This window comes from Solea senegalensis, unplaced genomic scaffold, assembly GCF_019176455.1.
Source record: "Solea senegalensis isolate Sse05_10M unplaced genomic scaffold, IFAPA_SoseM_1 scf7180000016278, whole genome shotgun sequence".
NCBI classification, from domain to species: Eukaryota; Metazoa; Chordata; class Actinopteri; order Pleuronectiformes; family Soleidae; genus Solea; species Solea senegalensis.
In genome coordinates, this window is record NW_025321694.1 from 1 (window position 1) to 16,931 (window position 16,931).

General features: G+C 41.5%; 3 protein-coding genes and 1 long non-coding RNA gene across 4 annotated transcripts; 2 read left to right on the plus strand and 2 right to left on the minus strand.

The window, feature by feature from the left end:
- The first annotated feature begins 568 nt into the window (after positions 1-568).
- LOC122762955 (ADP-ribosylation factor-like protein 11) lies at positions 569-1,611 on the plus strand. Its single transcript, XM_044018117.1, has 3 exons — positions 569-1,032; positions 1,137-1,314; positions 1,393-1,611. The coding sequence occupies exons 1-3, from the start codon at positions 920-922 to the stop codon at positions 1,519-1,521; spliced, it is 420 nt and encodes a 139-aa protein (XP_043874052.1). The 5' UTR covers positions 569-919; the 3' UTR covers positions 1,522-1,611.
- Positions 1,612-3,426: 1,815 nt separating this feature from the next.
- Positions 3,427-6,565, minus strand: LOC122762953 (emopamil-binding protein-like). The gene is made up of 4 exons (XM_044018116.1): positions 6,304-6,565; positions 4,795-4,864; positions 4,560-4,698; positions 3,427-4,058 (listed from the first exon to the last, which is right to left on the minus strand). The coding sequence occupies exons 1-4, from the start codon at positions 6,481-6,483 to the stop codon at positions 3,827-3,829; spliced, it is 621 nt and encodes a 206-aa protein (XP_043874051.1). The 5' UTR covers positions 6,484-6,565; the 3' UTR covers positions 3,427-3,826.
- A 2,627-nt stretch (positions 6,566-9,192) lies between these two features.
- On the minus strand, positions 9,193-12,411 carry LOC122762956 (caveolae-associated protein 2-like). The gene is made up of 6 exons (XM_044018118.1): positions 12,067-12,411; positions 11,524-11,664; positions 11,317-11,418; positions 9,939-10,196; positions 9,700-9,852; positions 9,193-9,635 (listed from the first exon to the last, which is right to left on the minus strand). Exons 1-6 carry the CDS (start codon positions 12,298-12,300, stop codon positions 9,369-9,371), a joined length of 1,155 nt encoding a protein of 384 aa, XP_043874053.1. The 5' UTR covers positions 12,301-12,411; the 3' UTR covers positions 9,193-9,368.
- Positions 12,412-12,863: 452 nt separating this feature from the next.
- LOC122762954 lies at positions 12,864-15,450 on the plus strand. Its single transcript, XR_006358808.1, has 3 exons — positions 12,864-13,018; positions 13,129-13,380; positions 15,323-15,450. It is a non-coding gene; the product is annotated as an uncharacterized LOC122762954 (long non-coding RNA).
- Positions 15,451-16,931: the final 1,481 nt, after the last annotated feature.

Consider the following 16,931-nt stretch of genomic DNA (forward strand, 5'->3'; position numbering starts at 1 on the left):
GTTTTAGTCATTTCTATATGTGATAGTTTCAGTCACGTTTTAGTCATTTCTATATGTGATAGTTTTAGTCATTTCTATATGTGATAGTTTTAGTCATTTCTATATGTGATAGTTTTAGTCACGTTTTAGTCATTTCTATATGTGATAGTTTTAGTCGACGGAAACTCAAAAAAGTTTTAGTTAGTTTTAGTTTAAAAAAAAAAAGAAGTATAGTATTTTAACAAATCCATTTAGGTCAATAGGTATTGGAGATTACTGTTGGGCAGAAACCTTTAATACCTTTAAATTCTCCATATTTCAACTTTTCAACAGTTTTTTTCATGAATTGATGCCGACTTCATCATACAACGGTGTCACACATAAGTTTGACATGAAATTTCCTCCGCCAGTGGAGCGCCGCGACCGACTCTAGATCGGCTTGGAAGAGCTTAGGGCGGAGGTGGTTTACAATCTAAAGTCAAAATGCTCTTACTTACTTCTAGCTCTTATATGTACCCAAATGTTTAAATGCACTTTTGTAAGTCGCTTTGGATAAAAGCGTCTGCTAAATGACATGTAATGTAATGTAATGTAATGTAAACAATGACATGAGGACATGAGATGGAGTGTGAGACAGCTGCTTCAGGCTCAGCAGGAGGAGGAGACAGAGAGAAACTCAGGGTTTGTTGAAGAAAACCTGAGTTTCTCTCCGTCAGCGAGCAGGTTTGGTTCACGGAGTATGTTGCCGGGGTAGCTGACTCAGCGTTAAGCTGAACTGGCTTTGTGAAACCGAAAAAACAGAGTTTCCCTCATCTCAGGGTTAACTAACTCAGAGTTTTCACTAAACCTGCTTTCTGAAACGGGCCCCTGTTGACTTGTTCACCTTTTGTCTTGTTTACCTGTTGACTTATTTACTTGTTGACTTGTTTACCTGGAGGTGATGGAAACGACTCCAACCATCGGCTTTAATGTGGGGACGTTGGATCTGGATAAGAAGACTTCCCTCACATTGTGGGACATTGGAGGACAGAAAAGCATGAGACCAAACTGGAGGTAACAAACAAAAACTCCCTCTTCCTCCTCAGGTTGTACCTGGACAGTTGTAAGGCTGTGGTCTTCGTGGTGGACAATTCTGACATGACTTGTCTCCTCCTCAGGTTGTACCTGGACAGTTGCAAGGCTGTGGTCTTCGTGGTGGACAGTTCTGACTCGTCTCGTCTTCCTGAGGCTCAGAAGGTTCTGAAGAAAGTTCTCAGTGATGATAGACTGAGAGGAGTTCCTCTAATGGTTCTGGCCAATAAGAAGGACCTGCCTAACTCCATGACCATACGAGAGGTGAGTCCTTACCTTTGAACTCTCTGTCAGCACTAAGAACAAACTATGGATCTATTATACTATCTGTCTCTCTGTCAGATCTCGTGTCAGCTGTCTCTCCCCTCGCTGACAGACAGGTTGTGGGAGATCCAGGCGTGCAGCGCTAAACGAGGTCTTGGTCTTCAGCAGGCGTTTGTTTCTGTTCACAGACTCATCAAGAAGAGCTGAACACACATTATTATTTTTATTATTATTATAATAATTATTATACATCTATATGTATAAAGATGTAACCCTATATAAAGTCATTGACTAATACTTGTCTTCATCATCATTATTATTATTATTATTATTATTATTATTATTATTTTTGTTATTGTTATTGTTATTATTAAATATTTAAGGCCCAAGCACTCACACACACACACACACACACACACACACACACACACACACTCTGTTGTGGCCAGTTCTAAACTTTTGTCTGAAACCATTTCACTTTTACAGGGGACTCGCACATCTCCATCCACTTATAATGAAGCACCAAGTCTCTTTCTCTGTTTACGTTTGTTCATTTTGACTTTTCACAGCATATTTAATGAAGCATTAAACAGTGATTACGTGAGGTTGAAAACAGTGTTGATCCCCTTGCTCCACCTTCCGTCACTGACTCAGTTCCTCCTTATCACCTGGCTTAGTGTCCCACCCCCTCTCCTGTCTCCCAGCTGACCGGCATCCCTCTAATTAGGCTTCTTGTTGTCTCAAAATTATACTACATAAATTTAATGTTGAAATAAATTAGAATAAGACTTAAACATCACTTAGATGAAATAGCAATCAGTGTATAATATAATTGAAATTAGAATATATTTAAACACCAATTGTCCCAAGACGTTCAAAAACTCCTCATCGTCCATTTTGGCGTTTGCAGACGACACGGCCATCATGGTGTGTATCAGAGACAATGAAGAGGAAGAGGAATATAGGAGCCTGGTGAGGAACTTTGTTGTCTGGTGCCACATTAACAACCTGTAGCTCAACACCTCAAAGACCAAGGAACTGGTCATCGACTTCAGGAGGGACAGACCCAGTTCGAGACCAGTTCTAATAGAAGCAGAGGAGGTGGAGGTCGTTCAGACCTACAAATATCTTGGGCTGTGGCTGGACAACAAGCTGGACTGGACATGCAACTCAAGGCATCTGTACAAGAAGGCCCAGAGCAGGTTGTACTTCCTGAGGAGGCTACGCTCGTTTAACATCTGCAAGAAGCTCCTGTGGATGTTCTACCAGTCTGTGGTTGCCAGTGTTCTCTCCTACGCTGTGGTGTGCTGGGGCGGGAGCACAACTAAGGCAGACTTCCACAGACTAGAAAAACTCATCAGGCGGGCCGGTTCTGTGGTAGGAATGAGGCTGGACCCTCTGGTGACAGTGGCAGAGAGAAAAACTGTGGACAAACTGCTGAGCATCCTGGACAATGCCAGCCACCCTCTGCACACTGTCATCAGCTGCCAGAGGAGCCACAGAAGCCTCAGCAACAGGCTGCTCCTCCCAAAGTACAGGACCAACAGGCTGGGGGACTCGTTTGTCCCCCGGGCCATCAAACTGTACAACTCCTCACTGGGGGGGAGGAGGGCAAACAAAACAAACAGTACGAACTAAACAAACATATGTCCATAATCACAACTCACTGAAATGTGCAATAACCACAACAATAACAACATAATAACATGTGCAATAAAACCTTATAGACAGTGCAATAAAACCCTGGGCAATACGGGGTAACTGTAGGTGTGTGTGTACCTGTGTGTGTATGTATGTGCATATATATATATGTATATGTGTATATGTATGTATGTATATATGTATATATATATATATGTGTGTATGTATATGTATATATATATGTGTTGTGTGTATGTATGTATACATACATATATATATAGCATGGGTCATTTATGTTTGTATTTTTATATTTTCTTAAATTTTTATTTTTATTTTATCTTTATTATTAGCTTATTTTATTCTATTCTATATTTTATGGTGTTTGGTAACTGGGGTGTTTCTCTTTCCAGTCTCCTGAAAAGTGTGACTCTAATCTTTACAGTGCTGTGTGCTGATGTTGGAGCTGTTAATTTCCCCGAGGGAACCTCCCAAAGGGATCAATAAAGTCGTCTGTCTGTCTTTGATAGTATCATAACTGGACCGACTCGAACTGAACCAGAACCATCCAAAACTTTCACAGACTCAAAGGGGCGTGGCCATGGCAGCCATCAGAATTCGAAAAACAGGAATTGCGCTATAACTCACCCGTACAGGGTTAGGGTTATGTGAGACCTTGATATGTGAGACCAAAGACCCACCCTGAACACGTCTGCACACAGGAAGTAGGTTGTCTGAAACTTCTCGTCGTCTTAGAGTCTTCTCGTCCTTGTCACGTCTTCATGTTCAAATAAACTTGACAACCACTAAAACGAAAGCTTTTATTTTGAAAGAACAGGAAACTGTTCAGTAATCAATAATCAATAAGTGCTGATCATTTGTTTTTGGTGATGACATCATTGTGCAGAGTCTTGAGACTAAACCAGGACTGCACCAGCAGCAGAACCGGAACCAGCACCCAGACCCCGTTAAAGAAGACCAGGTAAACCCATAGGTGGAGCCAATGAGTCGTGTCCAGGTGAGGACTTCCTGTCAGCCACTGAGGACAGAAGGTCATCCAACCTCCATACAGCTCACACACACACAGGCTCACCTGCAGGAAATGTCTGCACACAACAAAGATATAGAGTGTGTACATATATGTATGTATATATGTATATATATATATATTTATGCATGTTTCTATACATATAAACAGGTGTGGGTGTGTGTATGTATACTGTATATATGTATGTATATATATGTATATATATATATATATTTATGCATGTTTCTATACATATAAACAGGTGTGTGTATATGTATACTGTATATATGTATGTATATATATATATATATACATACATACATATATACATACAAGGAGGTGGAGTGGCTCAGCTAAATGACATGTGATGTAATGCATATGTATATATACATGTTTTTATACACATAAACGTGTGTGTATTAGTACTTACAGTACTTTTGTCTGAGTACTGTGTACGTGTGTGTGCGTATTAGTACCTGTAGTACTTTTGTCTGAGTACTGCGTACGTGTGTGTGTGTGTGTGTGTATTAGTACCTGCAGTACCTTTGTCTGAGTATTGCGTACATGTGTGTGTTAGTACCTGTAGTACTTTTGTCTGAGTACTGCGTGGATGAGCAGAACAGCGAGGACAGAGTCAAGGACAACAGTCAGAATCTCTATGGAAACGATGTTCGAGTCTGAAAATAACCAGCGACTGTCGGCTTTACCATACTCTTTCCCTATAATGAGACAGACAGGTCAGAGACACACAGGTACAGAGACAGAAAGGTCAGAGACAGACAGGTACAGGTTTTTTTTGTCAGTCTCAAACTTACAAAGTTCAGCAAGAAAACCTTTAGATGTCTGCACCGTCCCAACAAGAGACATGTAAACAAATGGTCCTTCCTGTAAAACAAGCAAACAGAGACATGTAAACAAACAAACAAACAAACAAACAGACATGTAAACAAACAGTCCTTCCTGTAAAACAAACAAACAGAGACATGTAAACAAACAAACAAACAGACATGTAAACAAACAGTCCTTCCTGTAAAACAAACAGAGACATGTAAACAAACAAACAGAGACATGTAAACAAACGGTCCTTCCTGTAAAACAAACAGAGCAGATAGATAAATAATAACTTTTACAATCAATAGATCTGTCATATGATTATTTCCTATAGAATGATAACCAACATTGCATTTCTTCATGTAATAATTGTATGATAAATGTGATGAGTCATGTAAAATACTTTGATTAAATGTAGCCTATTATTATCAAAAATGTAGGCAAGGCAACTTTATATAGCACATTTTAGCACAGAAGTAGCACAAATACAGCATGTAAAAATGACAGGCTTAAATGAAAATGATATCAATTCTATACAATTGGCCATGCAGGAAATAAATGAAAGCTATCCCATCGATTTGCATAACAATCAGTTGATAAATGTGATGAATATTACTTTCTAACATTACTACTAGGGCTGCCAAACGTTTCACAGTTTCCATGCTCGACTAGAATGGGCTTTTTATTTTCCCTGTGGGCGTGCACAAGTTGAGGCTTAACAGGTGAGGCTTGACTAAGCGTCAGGTGGAGCCAGCTGATTTCACTTGATGGAATGACTTGGAGCTAGATTGGGAGGTGGAGGTGGAGCATAACCACAGTTATGGCTTCGCCATGGTTGAGGCTTAGCCAGAGTCTTAGTTTCCATGGTTACTGAGTACTGGGGCTAATCTCAGCCTCTTTGATGGAACCGAACTCTCACTCATATTAGCCAGACTTGGCCATTTAAGCTTGACTTTGCCTTTAGCCTGCTTGGTGGAATACCGCCCTGGACATGCTTTAAAACACATTAATTCCTCACAGGATTGACGTTGGAAATACAGGTGAATCACAAGGGTTAATCTTAGCCTGGCTGTTAGCCTGGTCTGGAGCATGCTAGCTGCAGAGAATAAATCCCCATAGTAACTTGGCCAGGTTAAGTTTGAGCTGCTTTCATGCAACCCACTTAAGGCTAAATTCAGCCAGGAAAACCAACATTTCTTGGCTTAATCCCTTATCTTGGTTTTGTGCAATACCCCGCTGTAAACAAACAAAGACATGTTAACAAACAGAGACATGTAAACAAATAGAAACATGTAAACAAACAGAGACATGTAAACAAATAGAAACATGTAAACAAACAGAGACATGTAAACAAATAGAAACACGTAAACAGAGACATATAAACAGAGACATGTAAACAAACAGAGACATGTAAACAAACAGAAACATGTAAATAAACACAGATATGTAAACAAACAGAGACATGTAATCAAACAGAGATATATATAAACTACCAGAGTCAGGTGGACAATGACATCATAGAAGAGCCACAGCAGGATCCATCTGTTCGTCACAGAGCTCCGCCCACCGTACCTGTGTGTTAGCAGGGCGGCGGCTATCACTTGGAAGCTACATGCTAACAGGGACAACACTGACACCAAAGAGAGACCAGAGGAGGGCGCTGCTGTATCCATCTGAGGACTTCAGTCAGTACTTCAGTCACTACTACAGTCAGTACTTCAGTCACTACTACAGTCAGTACTACAGTCACTACTTCAGTCAGTACTACACTCAGTACTTCAGTCAGTACTTCAGTCAGTACTACAGTCAGTACTACAGTCACTACTTCAGTCAGTACTACAGTCAGTATTACAGTCAGTACTACAGTCAATACTTCAGTCAGTACTGTGTAAAATGTCAGACTCTGATCTTTGTGTGGATGTGAACTGATTTCTCAGGCCAAGCCTCTGACTCTCTATTGGTCTGTGTAGAAGCTCCACCTCCGGGACACTTCCATTGGCTGGTGAAAAGAGCACACCACTGCCTCCCTCTGGCCCCTCCCACAGTAGTGTGTCAGTAGAAAAATAAGAACAGAAAATTAGAAAGACATGAAGAAGCCGTTCATCACCTGAACCAGAGTTAATCTAGATTTACACTTGAGTTAATCCAGATTTAATCCAGAGTCAAAACAAAACAAAGTCAGACAGTATAATATATTTATTTGATTGTGTTCCATGTGCAGTAGTACTGCAATACATACCTTGTATGAAGCGGACAGTTTCTGTGGCTGGGACAGAGTCTGTTACTGTCCCTCCCTGGGTCCCCTCCATCACTGGCCTCCCTTTATTTAAATGGTGTGCCAGCTCCTTCGCTGGGGTCATATCCTGGCTTGGTGGGCCGCCCCCTCTACCAGTTCTATGGGCTTTTTTTTTGACTGCAACAATCATTCAGACATTCAACATATCAGCAGACACCTAAACTCTTCACCTCATATCGGCTTTAAAGTCAGTTACCAGTCTGCAAAATGTTCTTATATTTAATTTTAACTTGCTGCCAGGTCCTTTTATGGCCAGACAAGTTTGTTCTTTATGAAGGATAGAAAGATAACATAGATGAAATCGTAACATGAGAAAAATAGATGAAATGACACACACTGTGGATAATTACCCTAACCCTTTAGTCCTTTAATTGTAGCCTAATTAGGACAGTTCCAGTGGAGCACTGTTAATTAATTGGACAGTTTTGGACTACTTACGCATTAAGCCGGTCCACAATTGTCTGCTAGGCTTTCTCACGTTCTTTGATTATGGCATTAGTATTGCCTTTTTTTCTTATGGACTCTTTCACCTCTTCATAGAACTCCATCAGGAGCTGTTGTTCGGCAGCCGTAAAGCATGACGCGCGACTTTTGTCCATGTTCTCATAGATGCCTCTGTGAGCGATCACGTGGTCTATTAAAGTATGCCGTGAACACACACTTATACCAACTATCTTTACCTGGCTTAACATAGCCGCGCCTTTTCATCCTGGTTCGGCAAACGTGCAACCAATTAAGCCAGGATGCGTCAAGCAGACTAGTTCAAGCCACGCTTGCTAAATTATCCTGGATTTCTTTATTCTAGTTTTGTGCAATACCCCCCAGGTTTATTCCACAGTCAAACCACAGCTAATCCTGGTTTAATCCACAATCAAACCACAGCTAATCCAGGTTTAATCCAGAGTCAAACCACAACTAATCCAGCTTCAGTCCACAGTCAAACACAAACAGGACACAGAGGAAACACACACAGGAAACAGAGGAAACACATACAGGAAACAGAGGAAACACACACACAGGAAACAGAGGAAACACACACACAGGAAACACAAACAGGAAGCAGAGGAAATACAAACAGGAAATGTTCTTTGGTAAAATCTTTAATTTGTGGTCAAATAAAAGCATCAGTGACCTCAAACATAAAAATAACAGTTCTTTTTGTGCTCGATCAGCTGATCAGTCAGTTTGTTGAAACTTTGCTGGAATGTTAGGAATGTTGACAATGTTTCAAAGATATATTCATGTTATTGATTACTGATTGATCTCAGTCAGCTGTTTGTGAATCAACATCAAAGTGAAAACATTTTTTCAGTCGAGCAAATTCGACATCATGAAGTTTCCACTTTGACATGTGATGACGCCATTATACATATTCATATATATATATATATGAATATATATATGAATGTGTATATATATTCATGAATATGTATATACACTGTATAAATGTACGTGTATAAACACATTATATATACTGTGTGTGTGTATCTGTGTTCATCAACAACAAACAAAATCAAACAAATGTTTGTCTGAATTCTAAACATGTTCATGTAAATCTTTCATCTCAGAATTTTTTGATGCTATTAGCACTCATTTATACTGCTTATGCTAGGCTAACTGGTTGTTTTTCACTGGTTATCAGGTATAATGCTAGGCTAACTGGTTGTTTCCACTGGTTATCAGGTATAATGCTAGGCTAACTGGTTGTTTCCACTGGTTACCAGGTATAATGATAGGCCAACTGGTTGTTTCCACTGGATACCAGGTATAATGCTAGGCTAACTGGTTGTTTCCACTGGTTACCAGGTATACTGCTAGGCTAACTGGTTGTTTCCACTGGGTACCAGGTATAATGCTAGGCCAACTGGTTGTTTCCACTGGATACCAGGTATAATGCTAGGCTAACTGGTTGTTTCCACTGGTTACCAGGTATACTGCTAGGCTAACTGGTTGTTTCCTGGTTACCAGGTATAATGATAGGCCAACTGGTTGTTTCCACTGGATACCAGGTATAATGCTAGGCTAACTGGTTGTTTCCACTGGGTACCAGGTATACTGCTAGGCTAACTGGTTGTTTCCACTGGTATAATGCTAGGCTAACTGGTTGTTTCCACTGGGTACCAGGTATACTGCTAGGCTAACTGGTTGTTTCCACTGGGTACCTGGTATAATGCTAGGCTAACTGGTTGTTTCACAGCTCAAAGACAAAGATGAGGATTTAACAGAACTCTGAAGTTCAGGTTTGTTGTAAATGATTGAGGATTACGCCTGCTCCTCCCCCTGCTCCTCCTCTTTATTCTCCTGAGGCAGGGTAGAGGACAGAGCGTACTCCTGACTGACTTCCTCTGAAAGCACTGACACATATTTCTCCTCCTCTCTCTCCTCCTTCACATCCTCCTCTCTCTCCTTCTCCTCCTCCTCTTCAGCAGGAGCCAGCTCAGCATGGACCTCGGTGAAGGGAGGGTCCAGGTCAGTGCTGCCCAGAGAGGAGACCTGGACGTGGACTTCCTCGCTCTTCAGGTCTGGAGGCTGAGAGAAGTCAGGAGTCAGAGGGATGTTCTGGAAACGTTAGGAGAACAGTCATGTGACTCACCTTTCTGATGCTGAAGGTCAAAGGTGAAACTTTGAGACTGGACGTTTTCTGTTTGATCTTCTCTCGTTGTTCAGCAGAAACAATCTTTGTTCCAATTTTACTCATTTTCTTCTCAATGTTCTGTTTGGAGAAGGCCTTCTTCAAACTGTCAACCTGCACAGACAGAGGGGTGAGTGGGTGTGGGGCTGAGAGGGTGAGAGGGTGACGGCCTGTCCTCTGTCTGTCTCAGACTGTCTCACCTTCTTCAGACTGGATCGCTTCAGTTTCTCAGCTCTGGACTTCTCCATGTTTTCCAGATCCTGAGCCCACGTCTCATCGTCCTCTAGCTCCGCCTCCAGACCCACATCCTCGTCAGACGACAGGTCGATGGTGGTGAGTGCGCCCTCTGCAGGTGCAGGGATGCCATCGCCACCCTCTTCTCCTTCCTCTAAGATCTGATCTCGAGGAAACGGAGGAGGATCCTTCACAAACACTGTGGATGGGATCTCGTTCTCCTCCTGGTGGGGGGGGGAGGGAGGAGAGAGAGAGAGGAATCTGAAACATGACCGTATTTGTAGAAATTGGTCTGAACCAACACACGCACACACACACACACACATACGCACACACACAGCTGGTAGAAGAATGTTTAGTGTCAGTGAGAAAAAAGATAAGAACCTAGTACCAGTACACACTAGTACTGCTGTTAAACTGCAGTACCAGTACACACTAGTAATGCTGTTAAACTGCAGTACCAGTACACACTAGTACTGTTGTTAAACTGCGGTATCAGTACACACTAGTACTGCTGTTAAACTGCGGTACCAGTACACACAGTACATATTGGGACTGACCCTACTGACTCAGCAGGGAGATCCTATCCTATCCCCACCAAACTGAGCTGGTTCAGGGAAACCTGGACTATCTCTTAGTTATGCTGCTATAGACCGAGACTGCTGGGGGATTTTCCTGTGGTGCACGCACATTCACTTTCTCACACTCAGGATATGATTATGACTTTTTATATGTTATTAACCTTGTCTCTTTTGTGTCTTTCCTTCCTTCCTTCCCTCTCTCTCTCTCTCCCTCTCTCTCTCTGTATTCTCATCTTGCAGGTTGCAGGATCCCGATCATACATATCATCACCATTATTATTGTGCTATAATTAAAAGTCGATATCATTGACTGTATAAACTTGTAACTTGATACGTTGTTGTGTATCTGCTCCTGGTCTCTCTCTCTCTTCTGTCTCGACCTCATCTCCCTCTTGTCATTTCTCTCCCCCACTTCTCCTCTGTCCCCCATTTTCCTTTCACCCCAACTGGTCGAGGCAGTTGACTCTGAGCACATTTCTGAGCCTGGTTCTCTCAGAGATTTTTCTCTCCACTGATGCCTAGTGTTTGCTCATTGTGTGAACTGTTGCGGTTCTCTGCTCTCCTTGACGATGTCTATGTACAGTGCCTTGAGATAATCTATGTTATGATTTGGCGCTATACAAATAAAATTGAATTGAATTACTGCAGTTTAACAGCAGTACCAGTACACACTAGTACTGTCGTTAAACTGCAGTACCAGTACACACTAGTACTGTTGTTAAACAGCAGTACCAGTACACACTACTACTGTTGACACTCTTACCTGGAAGATAAGGACCCTGAAGTTGTTCCTGTTGATCAGGTGGGCGTGGTTTGCCTCCAGTTTCTTCACCTGAGCTCCCTGACGCTCCATCCTGTCCCGTACCTTCAGCCAATCAGTAATCAATACAGATCAATAATAGTTCATGTGAGATGATTGATTAGATGATTGATGAGGTATTGATGAGTTATTGATTAGATAATTGATTACCTCTTTCATGGTGACGGACAGTTTCCTGCTCTTGTCCAACAGTTTACTGACGGTGTTTGACGTGTGACTGTGACTCTTGGATAGTTTGGTCATGTCTGCCTGGATTCCTCTGACCACGCCCTCCATCTCCACCTGGTGACCCTGAAACACACATGATTATTGATTATTGGTGATAACTGGATCTGCCTGTTCAAACAAGATTCATCTCTGTGGAAACAGGAAATCTGGGGGTGGAGCTTAAAGGTTTAGCTTGAATCAGAGATTGATGAGATTTTATATAAACTGGCCTTTAATCTGGATTTAAGGTTTGTCATGTGACGTTTCAGTGAGGGAATAAATGACATGTTTTATAAGAGAAAATAAACTAAGGAAGGAGACAGACAGGCAGAGAGAGACAGACAGACAGAGAGAGAGAGAGAGACAGACAGACAGACAGAGACAGGCAGACAGAGAGGGACAGAGAGAGAGAGACAGTCCTGGTCCTGGTACATACTAGGTACTACCAGGTACTAGACATGCAGGTGAGGCTCCGCCCACTCTCACCTCCATCTTGTGCTGGTTGTCCTGCACAGTGTCCAGCATGTTGACCAGTTTGTCCAGCAGTGTCAGGACCGTGATGGCGTTCACTGGACCTTGACTCATTTTCTCCAGGTCTAATCCTGCCAGGAGGGAGGAGGGCGAGGCCTGGTCCTGATCCTGCTGGTCCTGATCCTGCTGGTCCAGATTCAGAGAGGGGACCATCAGGTCCTGGCTCTGGTGGGTCTCAGTAGTCACCATGGCGATTCACACGAGCAGGATTTTGACGTTTTAGAAAAACACGGAGGACTCTGTCTCTCTCTTTCTCTCTCTCTCTCTCTGTCTCTTTTTCTGTCTGGCTCTCTGTCTGTCTCCCTCTGTGTGCTGCTCTGTGATTGGTTGGCACAGAAGGAAACTTTCCTTCTAACTTCCCAACTGTGGAAACATCCACACCTTTAACCCTGTCACTGCTGACCTGCACACACATGCACACACACACACACACACCTTCCCTCGCTCAAACTCTTAACCCAGTTCTGACACTAAAACCAGGTTTTAGCCCCAAAAATCAAGTTTGAAGTTTGTGAAATAAACAAAGTTAATAAAGTGGTGGACGATGAAAGGGTTAACTCTCTCCCTCTGCAGACTCTGGGACTTGCAACCACACCCAGGGGGCGGGGTTTGTTACTGTGACAACAGCACTGAAGGGTTTTCTCATGTTTTTAGGGTGAAGTCATGTGGAAGGAAACTTCTCTCTCTCTCTTCCTCTCTTTGTGTGTTAATGTCTCTTGTCCTCTCTCGCACAACAATAACACATTCATTTCCATTTCCTGTTTTTTCTTCATCTGCTTCCTGTTATTGATCACAGCCGATCAATCGATGTGTGTGTGCGTGTGTGTGGCCACAACAATACTTACTGTCCCACCTCATGACTGATTATCAATCATTGACTCGATTGTTTATATCTGCATTGTTAAATGTAAAACAGTTTATATACAGTTACACAGTATATTTTATGATTTTATGATGATTGATGTCACGTTTTTATTAATGAACTGTCTGTGGTGTGTTTCTTCGTGTGACCTTCAGGGGGCGAACACGGGAACAGCTTCCTGTAAGTGAAGCGTAGAAGAAGAAGGAGAAGGAGACGTCGCAGGTCAGCTGACAGAGGAAGCTAAGACAGTAACCTCCGTCAGACTGAGACACCGAGACAAGACAGAAGACAGGAGGAAGCTAACACAGTTATCAATAAACCTCCGTCAGACCGAGACACCGACAGAAGACAGGAGACATGTCCTTCATCACCGCCAACTGGAACCCGCTGGGAGACGCTTTTTACCGGTTAGTTCATCTGTTGTCATACAACATGAGTGTTAGCTTTGTGTTAGCTCTGTGTTAGCAATGTGTTAGCTCTGTGTTAGCTCCGTGGCTAAGGGAGTACATGTAGTAAAATGTTATTTGAATTGTAAACGTTTTAATCGTGATATATTTGCAGATGTTGAGATGATTAGAAACCGCTGAGCCAGTGATGAGAGCGATTCTATCAAATCCTCATGAATTCATTTGTGTTTGTGTCGCAATGATGTTTTAGGTGAAGCTCTGATAGTTTCAGGACACGCACCTGCATGAGATTATTGATAAATGATCACAGCACACATGATCTGACAGTGCCTAGATTATTGTTGTTATTATTATTTTTCTTTCATTCAGCTGCTTTTAATGCAGGTAACTGTACAGTACCTGCATTGTGCTGTACTATACTGTACTGTGCTGTACTGTACTATACTGTACTGTACAGTAAACAGTCTATTGTAGAGACAGATCTGTATGACGTGTGTTATGATGTACTTCTACCGGCTCTACTTGCCTCGACACGGCATGATTAGGTTGCATCTCGACTACAAAAAAGTACCTACTTAACGTGGGCGGAGACATCACTGCACGGCTGAGTGAAACAGCGGTGACTTCGTTTTATACATGACACACACACACACACACACACACACACACACACTTCTGTAGTTGTTGGAGGTTAACCCACGTTTTTAGGATTGTTAAGTAGTTTTAAGTGATCTACTGTTGGGCTTGACGTGTGTGTGTCACGTCTCTTCTGTGACAGTGCTCTGGTCAGTCAGTGGCCGACAGTCTGACCAATCATCACATAGTTACCTACTCAGCAGCTTTTGGAACTTCTTATCTGGTACCAGGTTACTATGCTAGTGGAAATGCTACTTAAACTGTGCTGTGGCGAGGCGAGCCGATGGAAATGTGCCACTAATGTTTACGTTTACCTCTTGTTGTTGTTGTTTACAGTAAGACAGAGCTGTACGACATGTACTAGTGTTTGTTTACCTGTTGTTGTTGTTGTATACAGTAAGACCGAGCTGTACGACATGTACTAGTGTTTATGTTTACCTCTTGTTGTTGTTGTTTACAGTAAGACAGAGCTGTACGACATGTGCTAGTGTTTATGTTTACCTCTTGTTGTTGTTTACAGTAAGACAGAGCTATACGACATGTACTAGTGTTTATGTTTACCTCTTGTTGTTGTTGTATACAGTAAGACAGAGCTGTACCACATGTACTAGTGTTTATGTTTACCCTTTGTTGTTGTTTACAGTAAGACAGAGCTAGTGCTAGTGTTTATGTTTACCTCTTGTTGTTGTTGTATACAGTAAGACAGAGCTGCGACATGTGCTAGTGTTTATGTTTACCTCTTGTTGTTGTTGTTTACAGTAAGACAGAGCCCACGACATGTGCTAGTGTTTATGCTTTACCTCTTGTTGTTGTTTACAGTAAGACAGAGCTGTACGACATGTACTAGTGTTTATGTTTACCTCTTGTTGTTGTTGTATACAGTAAGACAGAGCTGCTGACATGTACTAGTGTTTATGTTTACCTCTTGTTGTTGTTTACAGTAAGACAGAGCTGTACATGTGCTAGTGTTTATGTTTACCTCTTGTTGTTGTTGTATACAGTAAGACAGAGCTGCACGACATGTGCTAGTGTTTATGTTTACCTTTGTTGTTGTTTACAGTAAGACAGAGCCGTTACACATGTGCTAGTGTTTATGTTTACCTCTTGTTGTTGTTTACAGTAAGACAGAGCTGTAAACATGTACTAGTGTTTATGTTTACCTCTTGTTGTTGTTGTTTACAGTAAGACAGAGCTGTACGACATGTACTAGTGTTTGTTTACCTGTTGTTGTTGTTGTATACAGTAAGACCGAGCTGTACGACATGTACTAGTGTTTATGTTTACCTCTTGTTGTTGTTGTTTACAGTAAGACAGAGCTGTACGACATGTGCTGGAACCTCAGAGACTCAGGACTCAGAGACAGTCTTGTTGCTGCCGCTCCGTATGGAGGACCAATAGGTACACACACACACACACACACGGACACAGACAGAGGTAAAGACATTTTAAATGTAAGTTATTTAAATGTTAAAGAGTGTTAATAAAGATAATGCAGCAGCTGGTTACTGCACACGTAATAAGTTATTTAAATGTTAAAGAGTGTTAATAAAGATAATGCAGCAGCTGGTTACTGCACACGTAATAAGTTATATAAATGTTAAAGAGTGTTAATAATGGTGGAATGATCTCCCCATCGACATCCGGACAGCTGAAAGCCTCCACATCTTCCGACGCCGACTAAAAACACATTTCTTCCGACTCTACCTCGACTAAGACGACAAAAAAAATAAAATGAAAAAAAAACAAAACAAAAAAAAAACTTGTACATCGCACTTATGACTAGCACTTCATAGTTTGTTCTACTTGAAGCTCTTACTTACTTCTAGCTCTTATATGTACCCAAATGTTTAAATGCACTTTTGTAAGTCGCTTTGGATAAAAGCATCTGCTAAATGACATGTAATGTAATGTAATGTAATAAAGATAATGCAGCAGCTGGTTACTGCACACGTCATAAGTTATACACGCGTTAAAGAGTGTTAATAAAGATAATGCAGCAGCTGGTTACTGCACGCGTCATAAGTTATATACCGCGTTAAAAAGGTGTTAATAAAGATAGTACAGCAGCTGCTTGCTGCACCGTCATAGGTTATATACGGCGTTAAGAGTGTTAATAAAGATAATGCAGCAGCTGCTTACTGCACACGTCATAAGTTATATACCGTTAAAGTGTTAATAAAGATAATGCAGCGGCTACTTGCTGCACCTACGTCATAAGTTATATCTGGCGTTTTAAGAGTGTTAATAAAAGATAATGCAGCTGGTTACTGCGTCATAAGATTATATACCGTTAAAGAGTGTGTTAATAAAAGATAATGCAGCAGCTGCTTGCTGCACCGTCATAAGTTATATACGTTAAAGGGTGTTAATAAAGATAATGCAGCGAGCTGCTTACTGCTGCGTCATAAGTTATATACACGTTAAAGGGTGTTAATAAAGATAATGCAGCAGCTGCTTACTGCACCGTCATAAGTTATATCTGGCGTTAAGAGTGTTAATAAAGATAATGCAGCAGCCAGTTTGCTACTTACCGCGTCATAAGTTATACTCTGGCGTTAAAGAGTGTTAATAAAGATACAGCAACTGGTTACTGCACACGTCATAAGTTATATACCGTTAAAGTGTTAATAAAGATAATGCAGCAACTGGTTACTACACTGCGTCATAAGTTATATACCGTTAAAAGTGTTAATAAAGATAATGCAGCAGCTGGTTACTGCACCGTCATAAGTTATATACCGTTAAAAGAGTGTTAATAAAGATAATGCAGCAGCTGGTTACTGCTGCGTCATAAGTTATATACGCGTTAAAGAGTGTTAATAAAGATAATGCAGCAGCTGGTTACTGCACACGTCATAAGTTATATACACGTTAAAGAGTGTTAATAAAGATAATGCAGCAGCTGGTTACTGCAC

Excerpts from the sequence above, each read along its gene's own strand:
- LOC122762956 (XM_044018118.1), bottom strand. The coding sequence starts at position 12,300 with ATGGTGACTACTGAGACCCACCAGAGCCAGGACCTGATGGTCCCCTCT. Across the intron at positions 11,419-11,523 it reads TGTCCGTCACCATGAAAGAG|GTACGGGACAGGATGGAGCG; the intron begins GTAATCAATTAT and ends GATTGGCTGAAG. Across the intron at positions 10,197-11,316 it reads TCAGGGTCCTTATCTTCCAG|GAGGAGAACGAGATCCCATC; the intron begins GTAAGAGTGTCA and ends CCCCCCCACCAG.
- LOC122762955 (XM_044018117.1), top strand. The coding sequence starts at position 920 with ATGGAAACGACTCCAACCATCGGCTTTAATGTGGGGACGTTGGATCTG. Across the intron at positions 1,033-1,136 it reads AGCATGAGACCAAACTGGAG|GTTGTACCTGGACAGTTGCA; the intron begins GTAACAAACAAA and ends TCTCCTCCTCAG. Across the intron at positions 1,315-1,392 it reads ACTCCATGACCATACGAGAG|ATCTCGTGTCAGCTGTCTCT; the intron begins GTGAGTCCTTAC and ends TCTCTCTGTCAG.
- LOC122762953 (XM_044018116.1), bottom strand. The coding sequence starts at position 6,483 with ATGGATACAGCAGCGCCCTCCTCTGGTCTCTCTTTGGTGTCAGTGTTG. Across the intron at positions 4,865-6,303 it reads TCATTGTCCACCTGACTCTG|GAAGGACCATTTGTTTACAT; the intron begins GTAGTTTATATA and ends CTTGTTTTACAG. Across the intron at positions 4,059-4,559 it reads CTCAGACAAAAGTACTACAG|ACATTTCCTGCAGGTGAGCC; the intron begins GTACTAACACAC and ends TGTTGTGTGCAG.